The 24,048-nt window shown below is 42.3% G+C and overlaps 1 protein-coding gene across 1 annotated transcript in view; it reads left to right on the plus strand.

The window, feature by feature from the left end:
* Positions 1–20,240: 20,240 nt before the first annotated feature.
* The window catches only part of FNDC1 (fibronectin type III domain containing 1), a 93,995-nt gene continuing 90,187 nt past the window's right edge, over positions 20,241–24,048 (plus strand). The window contains exon 1 of the mRNA XM_033103069.1: positions 20,241–20,567. Coding sequence (XP_032958960.1) covers positions 20,459–20,567 — 109 coding nt within the window. The 5' untranslated portion in view covers positions 20,241–20,458. The remainder of the gene's footprint in view (positions 20,568–24,048) is intronic.

A 24,048-nucleotide genomic window follows, 5' to 3' on the forward strand; every position in this document is an offset into this window, starting at 1 on the left:
GAAATGCTTCTGCATCTGAAGTTTTGACTATATTGACTATAAATTTCAGCCCAATGAAATCTGACTGTAATGAAATTTCTTACACTCTGGTTCCAAGTATTAATTTATTTTGGAAACCAAAATGGATTTTAAAAATTCTCTTTTTGTCTTTATCTGTGTTACCTGACTACAAATGCTGGTGTTACCTGCCAGCTGAAGAAGCAGAGACAGCCAAAATTTGTCACACGAGTGTGAGTTTCCAAACTTAGTTCTCTGCCTTTGGGTGAATGACAGAAACTCTTCCCTTTATTTTCCATGAACATAAATGATTATAGATTCATAAGCATCAGATAAATATCTCAAATAGCACCTCTTATTAGTCATATTGTACATTCTTTCTTTTGGATTTTTAGAAATAAAAAGCATATATATTTATTCCGAACTATCTGAGAAAATTGTTTTATGACAACATGAGTTTACTGTGATTAAAAACGCTTCCTGAGGTTTCCATGATGGAGTTTAAGAGTTAAAATTCCCATGGGAGTCCATATAGAAAAACATGTTTCTTACTATTTAAGAAGCAGAACTCCCTGTGTTAGTGAACGCAGGTTAAATACTAGCTGCTTTCGCAAACAACGTATGAATGATTTGCTATAATAAGATGTATTTCTTTATATTGGAGTTTTTATATCAGAGTGTGATGCAGGCTGGGGTGAGGGTTGTTCTGGGACGTGGGATCCACCCATCTAATGGCTCAGCCATCCCCAAGGGCCGCAGAGTCCTCTGCTGGGTTCTCTCTATCTTACAGCTGGTAAACAGAGAGCTCGGAGTGTCCGGTGGAATATTTTAGGGGCCAAGACTTGAAGTCATGCCTGTCCCTTTCATCTACACTCTACTGGCCCAAACTCTGTCACTTTGCCTCACTTTGCTGACTGCCTGGAATCTGAGAGGTATACACATCTAGGTGTATGAGTTTCCTACGGCTGCTGCAACAAATGACCGCAATCTTATGACTTGACACAACACACAGTTATAATCTTACAGGTGTACAGGCCAGAGAGAAATATTAGAGATATATCACCAGGCTGATATTTTAAAATAGATGGTCAAGAACTGGCTGAATGACTCACGTACATGAAGGGTATGATAAGTTAGTTGTTGCCGATTAGACAGTATTTGTCAGGAGGATTACGTTGAAATGATTTAACTAATTGTTCTGAGTACCAACCCTGCCTCCTAGGGGTGGGAGCATAGAGCGATACCCCCTTTATCTCAAGTCAACAAGAGCTTTAATGGGGCCATTCAGAATGAGGAGACTAGTATCTGACAAACAGCTAAGAGTGTAAAGAAGAGGATTTTACTCTCAGCCCGAGGCAGCTGGGTAGAGTGTGAACATGGATGTATTGGAGCTAGTCGTGAAGTCAGAGATGGCAGGTGGGGAGGGTGGGAGGTGGGTCATGAGTATTTCTCATGGACCAGATGTGGACCACATGGGAGAGAGAGCTGGCCATTTAAAAGCCCATCCAAGAGGACTGCCTATACGGACAATGGATATCAACTGAGAGAATCCATGTGGATTTGACTCCCAAAGAAACAGGTGTAAACGGATCAGCCATTTGGGAAAAAAAAAAAAAATGTAGCCATGCTGTTGAATGGTTCCCAAGGAGGCCTGTAAAGAAACCACAAAAGCACTCATAACAGAGTGAGTGATGCCAGCCTACAAGGTGCCCAGGCAGGCAAGAACTTTCTGACTCCCCTTCTCACCGCCTTCCTTACTTTGGAACCTGGAGGGGTCAGAATACTCTAGCAAGCTGAGGGCTGAGAAGATCTAAGGAGCGAAAAACAGAAGAAGCGGCCTTGGAAGTCTGCAGGTTTCTAGGATCAGAAGGCTCCAGCTGGAGAGACGGGAGAAAATCTGATTTAAGTCAAGTTTGGAATTTTTATTATTATACAGGTTGAGACATTTTTAGTTACTGAATTGACACAGTGTTTATGATTTGAAGCAACCATAGGATTTGTTTATTACCTGTGAGTTCACAGAAGTTGTGAAGCTGCCTGAGTCTCCCTGAGGCAGAGCGAGGACTTTCCCCACTAAATATATTTTAAAGGAACAGAGGGAGACAAAAATAAAGAGGGTTTTTTTTAGAAGATCTTAGGAGGCATTCTTGTTCCACATACATCTTTTAAGTTTTTACATATTAAACATTACATACTCTTTTCAAGCTTCTTTTTTTCACTTACCACTATGTATTAGAGATTTCCTGTCAGCATAGTTTTGCCCTATTGACTTTAGTGGCTGCCTAGAACGCTACAGTCTGGGGGGACAATACTTTCTTTAACTAATTCCTTACTGGTGGGTATTCCCGTTATTTTTATTATTTGTTATTTTAGAACAATATTGCAAAAACATTGTTCACCATTTGCATGACGACATGAAAGAGTCTCTGGATACATTCACTAACAAGGAAATGCTGTTGCAAAGAGAAGACTGACTGCGTATTATTTTTATTTCTTTGTCCTCTTTTCGCCTTCTTTCTGATAATAGCACTCCTATTTTCCCTTGGGGAAATGAAGATGTAATAAGAAAACATATCAAATTTTTGTCTTCTGCTGTTTTTTGTTTTTTCTTTAAAAAACAAACACAGTGGGGCCAGTGCTTGCCCTGCGGGCACAACATCCCTCCCTCTAGTGGGGAAAGGGAGTCATGTGCTCTAACTAAGCCAATCAGATGCTCCCTCCCGGGAGCTTGACTCTTGAACAGAGTGACACAAAAATGAAAAATAGTTGGGCATGGTTTGTCCTGAAAAAGGTGCTTTAAAGAAGCTGGCCAAATATTTCTGCCCTAGAGCTCTTCTGAGTCTTATTTTTCCTGAGACTGTGTTATTCAGCCTTTTCTTCAATCCAGTGAACTACTCCTCATTCTTCTAACTCTGTGGGTTTTGTTAGTTTTTTTGCTTATTCTAGCCTGAGTGTGTCTTTATCATTTGTCAGTGATACAAAGAATATGTGCATTTAATATTTTGGCAAATACCTTTAGTTGCCCTCAAATCTGAGGTAGCAGTTTAAACTTTCACCAACAGTTGGAAGCTTTTGGGTTTCATTTTACATCAATTTACTTTAAACAGTTCTGTGGTGTTACGTAAAGAAAGGCCCCCTTTATTCAATTTTCCTAATACAATACCACTTTGATTTCCTCATAAAGTGATTCTGTCTTCTTCTATATAAGTAAAATGCCATTTCCTACAGTGGGTTGGCCAATAAATAAGTCATTTATTATTGTTAGATTACAACTGGTTTGTATTAACTTGCCAAAGGTAGTTGATGAAATGGCCCAGGGTCAAATTAATTTTATTTGTAAGTGGAGTGATTCACAAGGATCTGAGCCACAAACTTGGACTCCCATATTCTGAAACTGAGTATTCTCACATGATCACCTTAGCAACTGTAAATAGTGATGTAATTGTGAAAGACCAACAAAAAGAACAGTCAAGCAAGCTACAGAAAGTTCCTTTAACATCATGTTTGCCAATTACTTTATTCTTACTTAAAATATATATTAGAAAAACCAGCTGTAGAGGTGGAACAATGTGATTTCAATTGAAGGCATATGAAAAGGAATTCAGATTCTCCAACTGGGCAAATACCATCGTTAAAAGCAATCATGGAGTGTTCAGTCCTGTGTGAAGAAAAATGTTCAGGTGATTTATGGACAATAGGAACCATAAATAAAGATGAACGATAGTGAGTACTCCATCACCAAAAATTGTGTGTACCAGGGAAAGCATGGAGAAATGAAATCATGCCCACCACCACCTACTCCTTGACATATTTCCTACAGTGTGAATAAGAGAAATAAGGGAAATAATGTACACATTTGACTTTTATCTCCTCTCCTCACTCTACCTGTTTTTGTGGAAACTTAAAGAAGAGTAGAAAATGTCCAGAGGAGAAATAATTATAATGCTGGAACAGGGGCTTCACAAGGTTTTAAGTAAGAGCTGAAGTGCTATTCAAAATATTTAACAGCCAGGACTGGAATGTAAATTAATATGTAAAGCAGAATTAAATCAATTACCACTATGTGTTTTATAGGATCTTAGAAAGGAAGATTACTTAAGTAAGTAAAGTTGTGCTGTTTTGTTACTAAGATACATGGAAAAGGTTGTCTTTCATGTGCCAAGCAGTGCAACTGACAGCAGGAGAAATTGCCAAGCGCCTGAAATAGATAAAGGCTCGGTTGCCAAGTCCTCCACAAGAGTCGACTCATAAGAAGGAGCATGGCAGGCTTCTCACATTTCACAATTAAGATGGTGTTTGCTGGATGTAGGTTCTCTGTAGATACTACTCATCAGTTTATGCAAATCTCCCTTGTGTTTTGAGTTTCTTAAGATTTATTTTTAACCTGAACTGATGTTGAATTTTATCTGCTTTTTTGATTTGAATGAGAAGACCATATGGTTTCTCCCCTATCATCTATTAATGTGGTAAATTACACTTATTTTAATGTTAAACCTCCCCTGAATTCCTGGGACAGAGCAAATTTGTACAAGATATGTGTTGTTTTTTAATTCTTGGCTTGGTTCAGTTTGTTAATGTTGTTTAGGATTTTTGTATCAACATTTATTAGATTGTCTATGATTTCCTTTTATCATATCATCTTTGTCTAGTTTTGGCATCAAGGCTATCCTTACCTCATGGAATGCTATCAGGGGAGTAATTCTGCATTTTCCATCTTCTAGAAAATTGGAACAATGTTTTTGAAAGTTATGTAGAATTTCCTCATACAATTGACTGGGCCTGATATTTGTATTCTTTTTTAAAAAGATTTTTATTAAAATATAGCTAACTTACAATATTAAGTTAGTTTCAGATGTACACCATAGTTATTCAACATTTATGTATAAAAAAGTGATCACCATGGTAAGTCCAGCAACAATCTGACACTGTACCATGCTAACACAATATTTTTTACTATGTTCCCTATGCTGTGCGTTACATCAGGTGTATAGGATAATGGTTAGACATTTATATAATTTAAGTGATTGCCCTGACTAGTCTAGTACCCAGCTGGCACTAAAAACATACTTATTACCATTTTATTGCTTATTTCCCTATCCTTTACTTTATACCCCATTGACTATTTTGTAACTTCCAGTTGATATTTTCTAAACCCTTCACCTTTTTAACCCTGCCCCCAAACTGCCTCCCATCTAGATAGATCTAGTACCCATCTGACACTATACATAGTTTTTACAATATTATTGACTATATTCCTTATGTTATACCCTGCATCCCCATGACTATTTTGTAACAACCAATTTGTACTTCTTAATCCCTTCCACTTTCTCAGCCATCCCCAAAACCCCTCCCATCTGACAACCATCAAGATGTTCTCTGTATCTGTGAATTTGTTTCTGTTTTGTTTTTTGGTTTATTTTGTTCTTTAGATTCTGCTTATAAAACAAATCATGATATTTGTCTTTCACTGTCTGATTTACTCCACTCAGCACAATACCCTCTAGGTTCATCCATGTTATTGCAGATGGCAAGTTTTCATTCTTTCTAATGGCTGAATAATATTCCACTGTATATATATACCACCTCTTCTTTATCCATTCATCTATTCAGGGACATGCAGTTTGCCTTCATATCTTGGCCATTGTAAATAATGCTGCAGTGAACATATGGATGAACATGTCCTTTTGAAGTAGTGTTTTAGGTTTCTTCAGATAAATACTCAGAAGTGGGACTACTAGGTCCTTCTTTGCCTCTTTTTATAGCCTTTGTTTTAAAGTCTTCTTTGTCTGGTATAAGTATTGCTACTCCCGATATTTTTGTTAGTTTGTTTCCATTTTCATGAAATATCTTTTTCCATCCCTTTACTTTCAGTCTCTGTGTGTCTTTCAATCTGAAGTGAGTCTCTTGTAGGCAGCATATACAAGGATCTTGTTTTCTTATCCATTCATCCACACTATGTCTTCTGATTGGAGCATTTATTCTATTTACATTGAAAGTAATTATTGATAGGTATGTAGTTATTACCATTTTATTATTCACATAGTCCCCTTAAACTATCCTCATTTTTTAAATTCTTTTTTCTTTTTGCTGTTCTGTTTGGGTGTTTTCCGCTATCTTATCTTCTAAATCTCTGATTCAATCTTCTGCTTCATCTAATCTGCTGTTGATTCCCTCTAATTTGTTACACACACACACACACACACACACACACACACACACGTAATCCCGTATAACACGGCACTTATACAACATGGTTTCTCTCTAATACAGTTTGAGAATTGGGGAAAAGCCTCGTACAACACAGCATCCTAGAACACGGTTTCACTGCAACATGGCTTGAGAATTAGAGAAATCCCCAAACAGCAGGGATTGTAATGAGAGCTTTTAAGAGCAAAAAATATCTCATTTGAACTTAGGGAAATCCCCAAATAACACAGAACGTAATAAAAGGTTTTAAGAGCAAAAGATATCTCATTTGAAATTTTTCATCTGAGTGTAGATGTCGTATCAGATTTGACTGCAGAATTTTAAAATTTATTAGAATTTTAAATCCATTTTGTTTGTGAAGTATTAAGTTCAGAGGATGAAAATATCTTGTCAAAAAGAAAACGCCCTCGGTTAATGGTGCTTAGTAGTGATGATGAAGAAAACATTATTTAATATGTTATTAATATAACATATTAATATGTTATACTTTTGGTGAAAATTGCTTTAATAAAGATATTTCTCTTAATTATAAAAATATAATAATATGTTTTTTTAATTTTTGGAACCTAACCCCTTTTTTTATACGAGTTCTTTGTTTCATATAACATGGATTCTCATAACACAGCATTTTTAGGAACCTAACAACTGTGTTTTATGAGGGTTACCTGTATATGAAACATAATATATATAAAGATTATATATATATGCATATATATATAAGATTATATATATATAAATGCATATGTATATAAGATTGTATATATATATACACACATACACACAGACACACACACACACACACATATATATATATATATATATATATATATATATATATATATATATATATATAATCTTAAAGAAGTCCCTCTAAGTTCCCTTGTAATACTGGTTTGATGGTGATGAACTCCTTTAGCTTTTTCTTGTCTGGGAAGCTCTTTATCATTTAACTTTAAATGATAGCTTTGTTGGGTAGAGTAATCTTGATTGTAGGTCCTTGCTTTTCATCACTTTGAATATTTGCTGCCACTCCCTTCTGGCGTGCAAAGTTTCTGCTGAGAAATCAGCTGACAGTCTTATGGAAGCTCCTTGTAGGTAACTGACTGGTTTTTTCTTGCTGCTTTTAAGATTCTTTCTTTGTCTTTAACCTTTGACATTTTAATTATGATGTGTCTTGGCATTGACCTCTTTAGGTTCATCTTATTTGGGACTCTCTGTGCTTCCTGGGCTTGAATATTCATTTCCATTGCCAGATTAGGGGCGTTTTCTATCATTATTTCTTCAAATAGGTTTACAATTCCTTGCTCTCTCTTCTGCTTCTGGTACCCCTATGATGTGAATATTGGTACACTTGATATTGTGCCAGAGGTCCCTTAAACTATCCTCATTTTTTAAATCCTTTTTTCTTTTGCTGTTAGTTTTCTTTTTGCTGTTAGTTCTGTTTGGGTGTTTTCTGCTATCTTATCTTCTATATCGCTGATTCAATCTTCTGCTTCATGTAATCTACTGTTGATTCCCTCTAATCTGTTATTAATTTCCGTTATTGTATTCTTTATTTCTGACTAGTTCTTTTTTTATGTTTTCTATCTGCATTTTTATGTTTCTTATCTCTGTTGAAGTTCTCCCTGAGATCATTGAGCATCTTCATAACCAGTGTTTTGAACTCTGTGTCTGGTAGGTTTCTTGTCTCCATTTTGTTTAGTTCTTTTTTTCTGGAGCTTTGTTCTGTTCTTTTATTTGGGACATGTTTCTTTGTCTCCCCATTTTGGCTGCCTCCCTGTGTTTGTTTCTATATATTAGGTAGGGCTGCTATGTCTTCTGGTCCTAGTAGAGCAGCCTTATGTAGTAGTGTCCTGTAGGGCCAGTGGCGCAGTCTCCCTGGTCACCAGAGCCGAGTGTTCCAGGTGTGTCACCTGTGAGAGTTGTGTGTGTCCTCCTGTTATAGTTGAACCTTGGTTGCTGTTTGCATGTTGGTGGGAGGGATTGACCCTTGGTCTCGTTTGTTGTGAGGACTGCCGTTACTACAGAGAAAAAGCTGTTTTGGAGGGCTGGACCCTGTGGAGCAGGATTTGCTTTAGCAGGGCTCTGGTACCTGCCCAGCCTGCTTTTTGGGTGATGCTCCAACTCAGTTCAAATCTGGCCACTGGGTGTGCCAGCCCTATGGATACCTGGGAGGGAACCCACTGCAGGCCAAATTCAACTACAGCTTATGCCCTCCCCCGGGCAACTTGGCATGAGCCACAAAGCTATCCTCAGATGGCTGCTGCCTGTGCTGTGCTTGAAGGACCCTTGAGAGGCCAATCTGTGAACTATGGTCAGCTGTCATTAGTGCCAGACTTAGGGCTACTCAACCAAAGGTATGGGACATGCTGAAGCCAGATGCTGCTTGTTTGGGTTTTGTGAACCTTTGAGAGACTTTAGGAAAGTCTGCAGCATGAGCCAAGGCATGCATGTTGTATGAAAAAGCCACTTGAGGTGGTTAGGGTGTGACCGAGTGTTGGGTGGGGCAGGGTCTCAGAATCACCAGGGCGGGGCAAATGAATAGCTTAGCCAAGTTGATGTAGACTCAGATATGCCATCTGCCTGCATTTACACGGAGGTAGGGGAAGGGCTCAACAAAGAAGCTGGTTTCCACCAGTTCCTCCTTCTGGGAGAAAGCTGCCCCTCCAGCCCTCACTCTGAAGTCAGACAATTCAGTTCCTCCCCCTTTATCCCTTTCGTCTTTACAGCCCCTGCCCCAGCACGGGAGCTCAGAGTGAGTGAGTCTGTCAGTGAGTAAGTCCGTACATGGGACCTTTGGGAGGAGCTCCTGGGACTCCAGCTGCCCTCCGTCTCACTCAGCCAAAATCTCTGCTCATTTTCACAACCAGAAATTATGGGGACTTTCCCTGGCACTGGAATCCTGGGCTGGGGAGTCTGGTGTGGCACTGGGACCCATCACTCCTCCAGGGGGTCCCTCCCATTTTTAATAGTCACACACCAATGTGGGACCAGCCCATTCCATGTCTCTCTCTGCCCCTCCTACCAGTCTCATGGTGGCTTCTTCTGTATATCCTTAGTTGTAGGGCTTTGGTATAGAAAGACTTCAGGTACTTCTCAATGGTTGTTTTGTAGTTTAGTTGTGATTTTGATGTGGTCATGAGAAAAGGTAAGCACAGTGTTTACCTACTCCACCATCGTCCTGATATATTTTTTATGGAAAGATTTTTTTACTACTAATTAAATTTTAAAAATAATTGTAGGACCATTCAGGCATTGTCTTTTTTCTTGAGTCAAGTTCCGTAGGTTGTAATTTTCCAGGAATTTGTTTATGTCATATATGTTGTCAAATTTATTAACATAATTTTTATGAGCAGATCATGTAATTATGATGAGCAGATGAAACAGTTATAATAATTCATATTTTCTTTCCCAATATTCCGCTGAAATATTTGTCTTTTTCCTATTGATTTGTAAAAGCTCTAATATATTAAAGATATTAATTACTGCCTTTCATATATGTCATTTTACTAAGTATGTTACTTTGGTTTTTAAATTTATGATTTTTTTGATGCACAAAACTTTTTAAACTTTGAATTAAATATATCAGTCTTTTCCTTTAAAAAAATTTCTATAGCTTTACTATTTTATCTGGTTTATCTTCCAATAATTGAGGAAGAAATGTTGAAATCTCTCCTTCTGTTGGTTTAGAAGCTGTACACTCTACATTTTTCAGTTGCTACTTTTAAAAATTTTGCCCTACTCAGTAAACAATTTCAAAATTTCCCAACCTCTTTTCTGAACAGTGCAAATTCATTTTAACACCCTTAACAATGATTTTGTGATTCAGTATTTTAGTTGTCTTCTTTATTAACTTCATGATTAGACATTATTTTTATTATATTATACAATTGGTGCTTGTTTAGATTACCTACATATTTCTGAATTATTTTTCTTACTGTTCCCCTTTGTAATTCAAATTTTTGTTCTGAGTTCATTCTTTTCTTCCTGAAGTACTTTTAGAAGTTCCTGAGTAAAGGTCTATAGGAATTTGTTTATTTCATATATGTTGTCAAATTTATTAACATAATATTTATGAGCAGATCATGTAATTATGATGAGCAGATGAAAGAGTTATAATAATTCACATTTTCTTTCCCATCCTTGTGCTGCAACCTTCGTAATTCCTCCTGATTAGTCTTCCAGTTCTCTAATTTTCTCCTCTGCCATGTCTAATCTACTATGTAGCCATCTACTCAGCTTTTACTACCCATGGTAATATTTTCATTTATACATTATTTTGGTTAATGTTCAAACCATGATTTATTTTTATTTCTTTAAACATATCATGTATAATGATTTTATATTTTGAATCAAATAATTGTAATATTAAAAGCACTTAGGAGCCCAAATCTTGTTTCTTCTGACTTTTTTCATGGTGTCTATTTCTTTGGGGGTTTATGGTCACATATTTGATTGATCTTAAAATGTGGAAATACTGAGGGCCTAAATTGGGGATGCTTTCTTCTGGAGAGGTTTTGCGTTTGTTCTGCCAGGGATAGAAAGTGTCTCTGACGTAGGACACTCAGGACTCCAGACTGACATAGGGGTTGAGGGAGCTCAGATTCGGTCTCTGTCATGTGGTAAGCCCATTATGGGGCCCATTAAAAGCCACTTTCCCATCACTCATATAACATGTTCTGTTAATTCTACCTCACAGTGTCCTGTCTATGAATTTATTTCTCTACTGAATCCCTTATTCAGGTCCTTATGGACTCTCACCCAGATTATTTCAGTAGCAACCTAACTGCCTCTGTGCCTCAATTCTGTTTCCATTGAATCATTTCTGCAGCCAGCTGTCTAATTAATGTTTCTAGAGCACAATTCTGATTTTTATAGTATAAATTCCTTAGGTTTTTTTATGAGGTCTGACAATTAAGTTCACGAACTCATCATAGAAAAAGTGCTAGATGCATAGAAAAATATCACTACGTTCGCCTTCCAAGTACTCCCCTTGGAAAGCTATGCACTGATGCCAGCACCTAGTCTACCCTTCAAAGCAATTTTGGAACTCTTTTTCTGAAATGGCCATCAGTGCTGTCATCATATTCCCCTTGATGTCCTGAATGTCATCAAAATGTCTTGCTTTCAATATTTGCTTTATCTTCGGGTAAAGAAAGAAGTCAATGGGGGCCAGATCAGGTGGGTAGGGAGGGTGTTCCAATACAGTTATGTGTTTACTGGCTAAAAACTCCCTCACAGACAGTGCCCTGTGAGCTGGTGCATTGTCGTGATCCCTTTCCTTTGGGACCATTTGTGCACACACCTTTCTTATGCCAAGATTTTCAGTTAAGATTTTCCTGTTTCTTTATCGATGTTTACTTGGTCTGCTATGCTTCTCACAGTTAGGCAATGATTTTGACGCATAATTTGACAACTTTTTGCAATGTTTTCGTCAGTACTGCTTGTTACGGGCTGTCCTGACCTCTCTTAATCAGTGATGTGTTCTCTCCCCTTAGAAAAACGTTTAATCCATTTGTACACTGACGTTTTCTTCATGGCATTATCCCCATAAACTTGGACTAACATGTCTCTGATTTCACTTTCACTCTTGCCAAGTTTAACAGGAAACTTAATGTTTGTTCATTGCTCTAATTCAAGTTCAGACATTCTCGTGACGGCACACAAAAATACACAATAACAATAATGAATGCCACTCAGCAAGACACCACCACATGTCGACATGAACACAGCTGTGAGACAGGGATATACCGAGGTTCTGAAACCTTACTGAGCTGTTTGTACAGGGCTGCCAGTGTGAGCGCATGGTGGCAAGTTCGTGAACTTCATTGTCGCCTTTTTGAAAATACTGACAGTAACTTATCTAAGTTGTACCTCACAATAACTTTGTGAAAAACAGCTGATAAGATTTTCTTCTCAGTGGCTTCCTCTTGCCTTCAGAGTAAATCTAAACTTCCCAGTCGTGTCCTTATGTCCTTCTATTACTAGCTCTATCCTATCTTTAAAACCACCTGCTGATCCCTTTCATGCATCCTATAGTCTAGCCAACCTGAACTTCTCAAACCACTCCTTTCCCCCGTCGCATTGGTCCATTTGATGAGAATGTCCTGTCATCACTGTTCTGGCATCATTTTTCCTTCAAGGTCTGGCTCAAATGCTGACTCCTTTCATTTGCCTCCTCAGCTAAACATGCTCTGTCTCTCCAGTGCATTTAGCAGTACACACACGCACACACACACACACACACACACACACACACACACATATCCTTCCCTTAGGAATTAATCATTTTGTGCTTTGTCTCAAAGTTCCTTTCCCACTTTCCTACGACTCCATAGCTGCTTTTTATAGGCCAGTTTCTGTTTCGTCTTTGTAGCCAACCCCATCTTTACTAATTCTTCAACATAAAGGTACAATGGATAGGATCCTACGTATGTTAAAGGGAGCACAGTGGAGACATCCCTGAAAAGACTGTGGTGGTCATAACTACATAATGACACCCAGTGGCTCCCTGAAGGCTTTCTACATGGAGGGTGGGACCAGAAATGGATGTATCCAGTGGATGATTTCAGGGGATTTAAATCTGGAGAGCTAAAAGGCTAAAATGGCTTTCTACTGGTTTATGTTTTATATACATAAAGAGGGGGAAACAAGCCAGAGATACAATCTTGAACGAATGATTCAATCTTGGATGAATGACTAGAGCCCAGGGCTGGTAGCAGTGTCTGCGTTCATCAGAACAAAGGTGGGGGTAGTTAGTGTGGGGAGCGGGCCCTCAGTCCTTCTGACAGAGGATCACACTTTCCAAGAAGAGTCTACTCCCTTGTGGAGAGGCTCTGGCAGTCTCTCTTCTTGGACAAACCGTAATAGTTACCTGATTTGTTGGCTCAGCAGTTTCAGGTTTTCCCTGTGATATTTGAAACTTTGTGTATTTTCTTTCTTACCAACAGTTATAACAAGATATCTTGCTTTAAGAAAATATGTTCCAATGACATTTTCCTGTTAGGCTCTAAAAACCAAGCCAATGATTGCCTAAAGAGAATACTGTCTCCAGCTTGACTAATTAGCCTTGTTTAGAAGTTTGCTAACGCAATATGCAAAGCAACCCGTGTTGATTGCTATATCTGAAACTCTATTTGAGATAAAGTTCATTCAACTATGCAGATAAATCACACATTAAAGTGGATGGCACATGATCGGAACTTGTGCTTTTTTGCTACCACAATGTCATTTTTCTGAAAGGTTATTTCAGACCCAGTGTCTTACTCATGTTTGTGCCCTCAGTATTTATCATGGTGCTTGACACATAGTAGGTATTCCATGAATGTTTCTTGAAAAATCAATTAAGTTATTTAAAAATGATTTTCTAAGGTCTAGTGTGTTTGCATTCTTCATGGTTCTATTGGATAGCAAGAGAAATGGCAGTTTGCCATCAAGCCAGGAACAAGAACATACGATGATAAACTGTGATGCAGACCACAGTGCTAAAGGAATTTGCAGGGAAGAATTCTTGGAGGGTCTCGTCAAGGAAGACTTCCAGGAGGAGGTGGCACATGATTTGAATACGTGCTGCAAAAAATATTTGTTGAAATGAACAGTTAGGTGAAGGGAAATAGGTGGGGCCTTCTAGGGTAAGGGAGGTGTGTGAAAGAGCGCAGGGCAGGGGTAGCCTAGTGGAGCAGTGAAGAGGGAAACCCTTGATCATTTTCATCCGCAGGGTGCTGTACAGGGTGCCCCGTGAAATGCAATAAGACTGCAAATGGAGTCTGTCCTGGATGGGCCGCTGTATAGAATTCATAAGCTGCAATATATGTCTAGTTTACGAGCACACAGAAGGATACTTGCCATAAAAGCAAACCACAGAGTTACACAGTTAAAACCATGCTCAGGCACAGGATAGTGGGACACATTGACAAGGGCACCCAAAGCAAGGGCATACATGAGAGGGAAAGGCAGTGGAGGGTCAGATATCACATCCGTGACCCCATGGAGCAGGCACTGTGGGGCCCCTGCAGGTGGGGACCTTCCCCAGCCGCCCTGACAAGGGCAAGTGAGCGCAAAGAGAAACGAATCCCTGGGGGGTGAACCTGGGGGTTTGCATGAAAGCAGGGACACTGCTACAGTATCAACCTCCAGGTCTGCCTTCCGGGATCTGCACCTCCTGCAAGTCAAGCTTTTGTGTAGTCCCCTCCCATGTTGAATCAAGGTTGGTCTGTACCATCAACACCATGTGATGGACGTGGCTGTGGGTAACTTCCAAGGCTGGTCATGAAAGGCATGGCCGTAGGCTCCTGCATTGCTTGCTTCAGGGAATGCCGATTGCTGTGCTCTGAAGACACTCCGATCTGTGGCAGGTCCAGATGGATAGAAACTGAGGCCCCATCCAACAGCCAGCACGAACTTGCCAGCTACATGAGCAAGTCCCCTCGGAAGTGGGTCCTCCAGCCCCAGTCACCTTCGGACAACAGCAGCCTGAGCTGACGCTCCGACTTCAACTCACAAGACACCGCCAGCTGAAGCTGCTTCTGCATTCCTGATCCACAGAAATGGTGAAGGATAATCTATGACATCGCTTTAAGCCACTGATATTTGGAATAACTGGAACACAATCCTTCTAAAAACTACAAAAACAAACCTGCCATATCCTTGGGTAACCATTCAGTCATGGACTAGAAGAGAAGGAGATGATCTGGAGAGTGTCCCTCATTCTGTATCTTTCTAATATGACTGTGTTGGTGAAGATGATCACTGACATTCCATTGTTACGTAAGTCCGTGCACTTCTTCCTGGCAGCAGTGGCTACTATTGCATTTACCAAACCAACTGCGCGATCTGATTAAAGACATTACTGTGTCTGCAAATCCCAAGGCACTCAATACTGATCAGTTGAATGAATGAAAATAAATGAGTATCTTCTTGCAAATTACTGGACTTGTTGCACCCATGGTCCCAAATGAGAAATCTAGAATTTCCAAATTGTGTTTGCTGCAGTGTTCCTTGGCCTGAGGATGTCTGCTCACTGGTTCACTGAATCACTGCTCGTGCATGGAGGGTGTTCAACAGAGCAGGATTTGGGCAGGAGTGGAGTGGCAGCAGGCAAGATGTCCAAGCTTACACTTCCTTCTTGCAGAGGCCAATGCTACCAAGCTAATACTACTGAGTACAGGATGTCCTTCAGCCACTCATGCAAGCCTACATGTGCTCACCCAACGTTTGCTGTGTGCCTGTATGAGTCAGGTGCTATGCCAGGTCCTGAGTTACCGGGTGAGCCAAAACAGGCATGGTCTCTGCCCTCATGGAACTTACAGACAGGCCGTGGTGATGCACAACAGATAAGCACACAGATAAATGCAAAAATGCAGCTGTGAGAAGCCCTGCAAAGGAAAGCTGTATGGTGCCGAGAGTGGCAATAGAGGGGGTTTCACCAGCTCACAGAGGTCAGGGGAGACTTTGATATGAGCTAAGCTATGAAGGGTGGGAAGGCAGGCAGAAGGGAACAGGGAAAAGGATCAGCTGGCGCTTAGCCATGTGGGAGGAGGCAGCACGGAGACTCAAGGACTGAAAGAGGGCCGGGTGATAGTGTACGTGGTTACTGTAGCCAGAGGTGTGGGTGAGATCCCTGGACAGAAGAGAGGGAGAGGAGGAAAGTGCTCTGACTGCAAAGGAGATGGAAGAGGAGTGGTGGATGAAGCAGAAGAGAAGCCCAGGCCATACTAAGTGTCAGGGGCAAAGGACGGGGCACTTCTAGCCCAGGGAAGGGTCATGGAGCTGCATGCTGCTGAGCGGTCAGGAGGTATGGCTGAGGCAGGACTGAGAAACAAGGTCCCTCTCCAGCATGCTGGTGCCTATAAAACAGCTCAAGTATACTTTTTCTTTTCATGGGCATCACATAAATAATGCCTAAGTCTAATTAGTGAGTTCTATGGAGAAGCACACAGATTTGATTGGTACAAAATCATAGAACGGTTCTTCATGGAGGTCAGTTTTTGTGAAGATTGTAAAGGATGGAAGGAAAACTGACTTAACTTTGCTTCTCACTTGTGGCCTGGGAGAGTTGGTTTTGATGCTGACATAGAAAATGGTGCCTTTTTTAAAGTCAGAAAAATCTAAGTGTAAATAAAAGAGGCCCTAGTCCAGAGGACCACCCTGCTGATACGTCTTGGTGCTAATTCTACACTGGAGAAATATTCTTCCACGGCCTGTAATGCAGAGGGCACTGAGTCTGCAAGTGGAGTACTCAGGGTTTGCCTCCTGCCTCTGCCATTTCCTAACTGTATGTCACCTCCGTGTCCACCTCTGCACAATGGGCATGATCACATGCCCTCCTCCTTCATGATTTGTGAGGATAAATGAGATCATGCTTTGTGAATTGAAAAGCACCCCATCTTACAGATAAGAGTACTCAGAGGCATGATCATTCACTCACGTCTCATCTGGAAGGAGGTGATCAGGTCCTTCCTTGAAGAATGTTTGATGGGTGGGGGAGGTGGACTGCCCAAGGGTGCTGTGCCTGGGGAAGTGGGGTGAGAGGAGGACTCCACCCTGGAGCTGGAGGTCACCCCTGACAACCATCTTCTTCATCACCTCCTCCAGGGCTGGTGGTGCTCAGCAACATGATGCTTCCAGCCAGAGGTGGCTGTTCTCTGGGGGAGCAGAGGCCGCTGGGCACCAGGATTTTGCTGGGCCTTTCTGTGGGTTGCCTGGAGACAGCCTACTTGGCTGCGGATGGCAAAGCTGCTATGGCAAAGCTGTCAATGCACGTGGTGTCGGAGGTGTGTGTGGCTGGCGGGACATGCTCTATGTGCAGCTGCTCTGTGCCCTGTGCCTCTAGAGTACCCACCAACCGTCGGCCACCCTCTGCTCTCATCGAGGCAGGTCAGGCAAACCCCATCATGTGTTTTCCTAGCGTAATACCCAGGCCAACTGCTACAACTGCCAACTGCAACTTGAAGACCATACATTTTGAATTTTTGTTCCACACCCCACTTTACTAATGCCTTCTCCCCAAGCTGGACTCTTTAATTCCACAGGATTAGAGTGAATGCACATGGAAAGTACACATAGGGTTAAAAACCACCTGGGGAACAAAAAAATAAGATAAGGGAAGAGATAGGCAAGATAGTTTCATGACCTAAATATCAGAGCACTCTGGAACTCTGGAGTGTTTTTTTTTTTTTTTTTTTTTTTTTGCAGGGTTGGGGAGTTTGTTTCTCTCTTACTTTGTTTGTGAGCTCTTTGAAGCAAGGACTGCCTGGGTGTCAGTCACACTTCTACCCCCAGATCCTAACATATGACTTTGACAGAAAAATAGGTGTTCTGTAAGGTCACGTAAAGGAATCGAATGATGGATGATTTCTCTTGATGTAACCCAAGCCCTATTCCCATTGACAAGGGGCAGATGATAGAAGTAGAGTATCGAGCTCCTTCCGTTGCATGTGCCTGCGTTACAACCTAGGCCACTAGACAGAAAGCTAGGATGTAGGTCTGTGGGCTTTTACATCACGGCAGTAGAAACACTTAATTAGAGCCCTTGACAATTCATATGCCTGGTTGGGTATCTGACATCTTGATGCTTTAGGCTTCACTAATTCCCACTTGTTTGTACAAAAGAGAACTTGCCTCGGCACTGCCTTGCAGTGGGAACAAGTTAGAACTTCTGTGCAGAGGAAGCACATTTCAGGCAATGACAGATTTATGGCAGTTTTTTTTAGGGAGCACCATTTCTTTCCCGCGCCTTCCAAACCCTGAGAAGATGAATGATGTAACGCTGAAGTCTTGTGTAATTGTTTGCTAAGAAGGATCGCTCACCATTTGGATGGTAAGGAGGTGTCTCTGAGAAATCTGGACTGGACACGGGGCATGTCAAACATACTTTTATTTGTTCTCTCTGCCTTGATCTTGATGTTTTTCTTGAAAATCTGATAGAGAGGGGACTTTCGGAGGTGCCAGTTACCATGGAAATGTCATACACTTGGAGTCAGACGCTTTGCATTAGACTGGCACCCTCACCAGTCCCTGCTGTTGGGTGGGCAAGCCACATGACCTCTTGGAGTCCTGGTTTTCTCACTGTAAAGTCAGATTAGTGTCTCTCAGGAATCAGAACAAAATGGGTACAGCAGAAGAAAAGTTTGTAAAACATCAGTTTATTTCTTTTTGCTGGTTAGTTTTGCTCTGTCATTTTTCCCACATGTCAAGGTGAAGTCTACTTGCTTACCTCTATTTTCTTTTCCCTTTCCCCTCTGTTTACGGAATCCTAGAGACTGGTTTTCCTCCAGATGTTGTGCCTGAGTTAGTGGTCCCCCCAGTAACTCCAAGCACTGCGGGTGCTCCCTCTCTCAGTCCACTTTTATGCAGTCTTTTACAAGTTGTGTGCACATCACGACTGTGTATGAGGTTGTATAACGTCCTGCTGCTGTCACAGCGTAAAGATATATTCAAATGTGATGCTTAACAAGGCTTTAAAGAGCCATGTGGGCCCACCTGAAGCCAGAACAAGATTTGATGTCAGAAGACAGTATGAGACAAGCATTTTCAGAACTGCGCTGTAGTTTCTACTAGAGTGTCGTTTGAACTTGGTTTCCATTTATCCACATGAAACATGGAAATAGCGTTTAAATCTACTCTACCACATAAAAATGCTATGGCAACCTGTACGGAGAGTGTTGGACTCTCTGAATGTATGGTTATTTACAACATAACTAGAACCAGAGATCGTGTGTGTGGACACAGGCTGATTTGTAAAGCTAGAAACAAACCACGGACATAACCTGGAGTAAAGGATCCCAATTAAATAGCTGACGATCTTGTAGCCCAAGAGTGACACCCACTGTGTTTGGTTTTGATAAACAAAATAGAAGCAACAGTCAGGAGCTTAAGAAATTATGTGAAAATAGAGAAAAATCTATCAGGACAATAGTAACAATAGAGTGGACTAGAAATTGATGAGAAGGAAGAAAACTTTGTAGAACTTACATTTTTGAGATGATCACATTCAGGACAGATGACTATGACTTTTAGGTTAGGTTTTGGGGGGGTCTTTTAAACCTAAAAGTAGTGATACCTTTGAAATTTCTTTTAAGACTTCTTAAATTTGATTACACTCTCAAGTTTGTAATCAGATCAGAACCAGACTCATAAATGTTAGTAATTTCATCTAATATCTAACAGCTAATGGCTGATCTGATCTAGTCATCAAAACTCTAGAGTTTCTGTATTTCAGTTTCCTCAGTCTACAATTCATTTAACAATCTTTTCCTCTCTGCCGAATGACACAAATCTGCTCAAGTTTTGGGTTGTCACAATGGAGAGCTGACACAACGTGTGATTGTCAGCTTCAGCCCAGATCAGATCTGCAAAGAAACTGCTGGGCAGATAGCAGCATGTAGGGCCCAGAACGCGGGCCAGCCTGGCGCAGGCTTCCTGGTCGCCTCTAGGGGCGCTCCCAGGCCACCTGGAGGGGCCGGAGGTTGCCAAGGCCCGGAGCTGAACACAAACAGGTGGGAGTCCGCAATAGAGAGACCGTAGGCAGTGTTAACGTAGAAATTGAGGGAAACAGGGCCAGCCAAATCTTGGGTCTGGACTCCTCGCGTCGTTTAGACGGCTTCGGTCGAATCTAGTTCATGTGCTCCACAGACATGACAGCTGGAGTAGCAGAGTCTAAGGACAACCCCCCTCTATTGGGTGCTGGACCGGAGTGCATCGCGGGAACTACCGCAAAATGCAGGTAGAGGTGAAGGGGGCTGGCCTCGGTCCCCAACGTTGAAACCAGCGGTTTTTATTTACGGGGACATAGGGCATCCGTGGGCTTGGCAGAGACTAGATGCGATGGGCCATTTCCGAACCAGAAAACGAGAGAGGTTCGACCATGGAAGGAACTTTCCTGGCCACTTCATCCAGCACGCGAATCACCGAATTTTCAGAAACGCCAAGCGGGGTTCCGGGGTGCTCGGCCACCCTACGCCCCGGCTGCTGTCCCCACCGCCCCCGCCTCCCCACGGCCCCGCCGTCAGTAGGGGGCGCCCACGCGCGGCTAAAAGGCGCTGCGGGTGGCGGGCAGCCTCAGTGTGGAGCACGGCAGCGGGTGCGCGGGCTGGGAGCTATCCGCGCGGGGCCCGGGTGCGGCGGGCACAGCGCAGAGCGCAGAAACCTACACGGACGGCGGGGACCCGACGGCGGCGCCTCTGCGCTCCCCGACTCCGGCCCAGTACCCACCCGTCAGCCGCCCAGCCCAGCCCTGCGAGCACCCCAGCTCGCGATGGCTCCCGAGGCCGGGGCGCCCCCACGCGCGCGGCGCTCCGCGCCCTGGGCGACGCTGCTGCTCCTGGCCGCGCTGCTGCCGGTCGTCTACTCAGCCGGGGCTCCAGGTACGCGCAGCCCGGGGTGGGCTGCCGGGCTCTCCGTGCCTCCTCACCTGTTCTCTGTCCACCTTCATGCACCACCCACCCCGTCTGTCGCTCCGGGGACCGCCGCCCCGCTTTGTGCTGGCTGCGTGTCGTGTCACTAACCTGGGCGTCCTCATCGCTCGCGGATAGGGCGCAGAGGGGCAGCTGGGGACGCGGGATCTGGGCACCTGGAGCCCCGTGCGCGGGAGGAGGGAACCGGGACATCGTCTGCGCCAGGGGACGCAGTGCCCTCAGTTTCAACTTTGACATCGAACGCCCGGGAGTCGGGAGATTCGAACTGTCTAACTTGCCGGGGAGATTCAGGCAAAGGGTGGGTGGGTGGGTGTGGGGTGAGGAAAAGCAAAACGACCTCTTGGCGTTGAGGTGGGGGCAAATTCCTTTGCCCAGAATTTCCCCGAGGACATCCTTCTTTCCTCTAGCTCACCTGCCCTGCGGCAGAGATGCCTGTTGGAGGCTGCGAGGCAGGACTGCTTTAGAAGTGTGTGTGTGTGTGTGTGTGTGTGTGTGTGTGTGTGTGTGTGTGTGTGTGTGTGTTTATGTGTGTGTAAGGCTGTGAGCTGCCACGGGGAGGCTGGGACCTTGGCGCCCAAGGAGAAGCCGCGCTCTTATGGAGACCGCGCATCCTGGTGGGAACTTTGGAGCTGGGAGAAGACGTTTGTCTTGGGAGGAGAGAGAGGGAAGTGGGAAAGTCGGTTCGGGAGAAGCTCACCCTTCCCCCAAAGGCTGAGGCTGGAGATGGGTGGATGTTTTCTTTGGGGCTGAAATGGAAGCAACGCTTTTCAGAAAAATGCCAGCGTGCTTTTGTCAGATTTCTTGTAAGGCTCCCGCAGAGAGAGACAAGTTTGTGGTGGATTTTTTTATCCTTAAGCCTTTGGTGGCCCTTGTTCCCACTTCCTGTGCAGGCATTTTCACACTTGAAACTGTGTGGCTTTTATTTATGTCATCGGTTTGCAGGAGGCCAAGTCGACATTTTTGTTGATGTTCACTCAGCCGGGTTATAAAAATTCAGATGAAATTCCAATGAGAGCTATACTTGCTTTCTGATGCTACTCAGTGTCTCTGTTGCCCTCTTACTTCAAGAAAAAGGGGGAAAGTTAGGGGTCCCATTGCCTTGTCATTCTTTTTGGTGGGTACATAACGTATAATGCTTGCTTCAGGTTCGCACCATGGGCTGGGATGCCAAATGCCACTTTTTCATAAAAGGCAGTACTAGTTGTACGTTTTTTTCCGCTCTGTTAGTGATCTCTAGGAAAATAGTCACTGAATATTTTGTACAGTCATCAACAAGAATAAAACTATTTTAAAACCTTTCAACTTCCCCACTTACAACCTGTGGTTTTTTTTTTTTCTAAATTAAAATCTTCTGAATGTTGAAAGAGTTTTTGTTTAAAAAAAACCATAACGGACTGAAATGGGACCGATGCTAAATTGACTTTATGATGATTGCAGCTTTATTCCTGTTAGAGTCCACTGCCACCTGCCTGCAGGCTTCTGTGAGTGTGTTTGCAGTCAGGGTTCTTTGTGGTATCTCCGGGTAGCCTTCTGTTTCTCCTCTGGCCTTCTGCTCTGCACATCACTGAGCTGTGGAATGTTGGAGCTGGAACTCTCGCTGGCACTTCTTTCTAGTGTGTTGACGTGGGATCTGCAGTAAAATGATGACCAGACTAGAAATGGACAAAGGGGACAGGCACATTTTGAAACGAATACCTACTGCATTTAGATGAAATAATAGAAGGAAGAAATAGATGCCACCTGTGGATAGCTCCCCATGCTGGGAAAGAAATCATGGGGCACATAATTTATTTCATCTGCTTCCCCGCGGGCTTCCTATCTGTCTTGTGTTACGTACGGTAGCTGCCATCACCATTCCAGACTTGTGTTCTGGGTCTCACAGCAAGGCCAAGGACACTGCTGCATCTCCGGCTGAATTAAAGCACGCACCCAGCAAGCTGCTTGAATCAGGCCCTGCCCTGTCTCCCAAACCTTTGGGGCCAGAATCCCTGTAATGAAATCACCTGGAGCCACATTACTAGTGGAAGCCCCCCACAGCTCAGAGGGACTTTCCTGAAAATAGAGGCGATTTACAGAGTATGCTGAAGATCCAAATAAACCCTTCCACTTCATGGTCAATTAAAACATAAAACAAAATAAGTGAGTGATGCCCCTCTCCATCCATCCCTACAATAAACTACTATGCAACCATTAAAATTATGATGGCACTTGCCAGTCTGATAGGAGGCATTTTTCTGAAAAGATATGGGGACACACATACTCATATACATTTATAGCCACTAACTTAGGATAGTTATGGGTGATTTAATTTTTTTCTGTAAAGCTTAAAGACCTTTTCAGGGAATCTGCAAGGTCAAACTACTTTCAAAGTAATACTGAGATACCATCTGCCTTTTTCACTGGGTTGACATTTGCAGCAAAAGTGCGAAAGCTTGGTGGGTAAAGCTGCTGATGCTTTAGCATGAATCGAGTCATTGGCACTACAGTCAACTGGTAGTCATTGCATTTTTCAGCCTTTGAAGTTAAGAAAAGATGTGCCGGTTTCAGTTAAGAATGTCCTTGGTGTGACAGTAAAAATTACTAATTTTACCAAATCTCTGCCATTGAACTCATGTCTTTTTAATATTCTGTGTGAAGAAATGGGAAAGGCACACAAAGCATTTCTGCTTACCCCTCAAGTGCACTGGTAATCCTGAGGAAAAGCACTTGTGTGACAGTTTGAGTTCTGAGTTGAACTAGCTGCTTTTTCCCAAGAATACCATATTTACCAGAAAGAATGACTACAGACAAAGCAGTTATTCTAACATGGATATTTGGCAGACCACTTCTCAAAAATGAACAAAGGCGGCCTGTCATTTCTAGTGACGTAACTGCTAGCAGGTCTTGCCAGTGATAAAATTTGAGCTTTTAAGTGAAAATTTAAATTTTGCCATGTTACCTCCAAAATTGTGAGTTTGAAAGCTTTCCAATACTTAAAAACTTTTCTAACAAGATCAATGGTGATATAAATGAATGTTATTTTTAAATATTGTGTTATAAAACATGTCACCACTTAGATCTGCATAACCACGTGAACCAATAAATCCAAGTGACCATTGCAGTGTTACAAAATCTTGCCTGGCTCAAAGATCCATCCAACATGCAAGGGAGCCCAGTGGACTTTTTAATGTAACAATATGTAAAAAGTTCCTTATATGGTTCTAGATTCTACATTGCAACTAACCTTTGAAGAACTGCTACTTGATGAGTTTTGGTGTAGTAGCAGAGATTTTCCAAAATTATCCATAAGGCTGTTAAAATACTTTTCCAACTATCTGTGTGAGGCTGAATTTTATTCAGGTACTTCAACCAAAACAATATACTGTAGTAGATTGAAGCCATAAGCTGATGGGAGATCCTGCTCTCTTCTAGTAAAGAGATTTTCCAAAAT

Source organism: Rhinolophus ferrumequinum, chromosome 3 (assembly GCF_004115265.2).
Source record: "Rhinolophus ferrumequinum isolate MPI-CBG mRhiFer1 chromosome 3, mRhiFer1_v1.p, whole genome shotgun sequence".
Classification (NCBI taxonomy): domain Eukaryota; kingdom Metazoa; phylum Chordata; class Mammalia; order Chiroptera; family Rhinolophidae; genus Rhinolophus; species Rhinolophus ferrumequinum.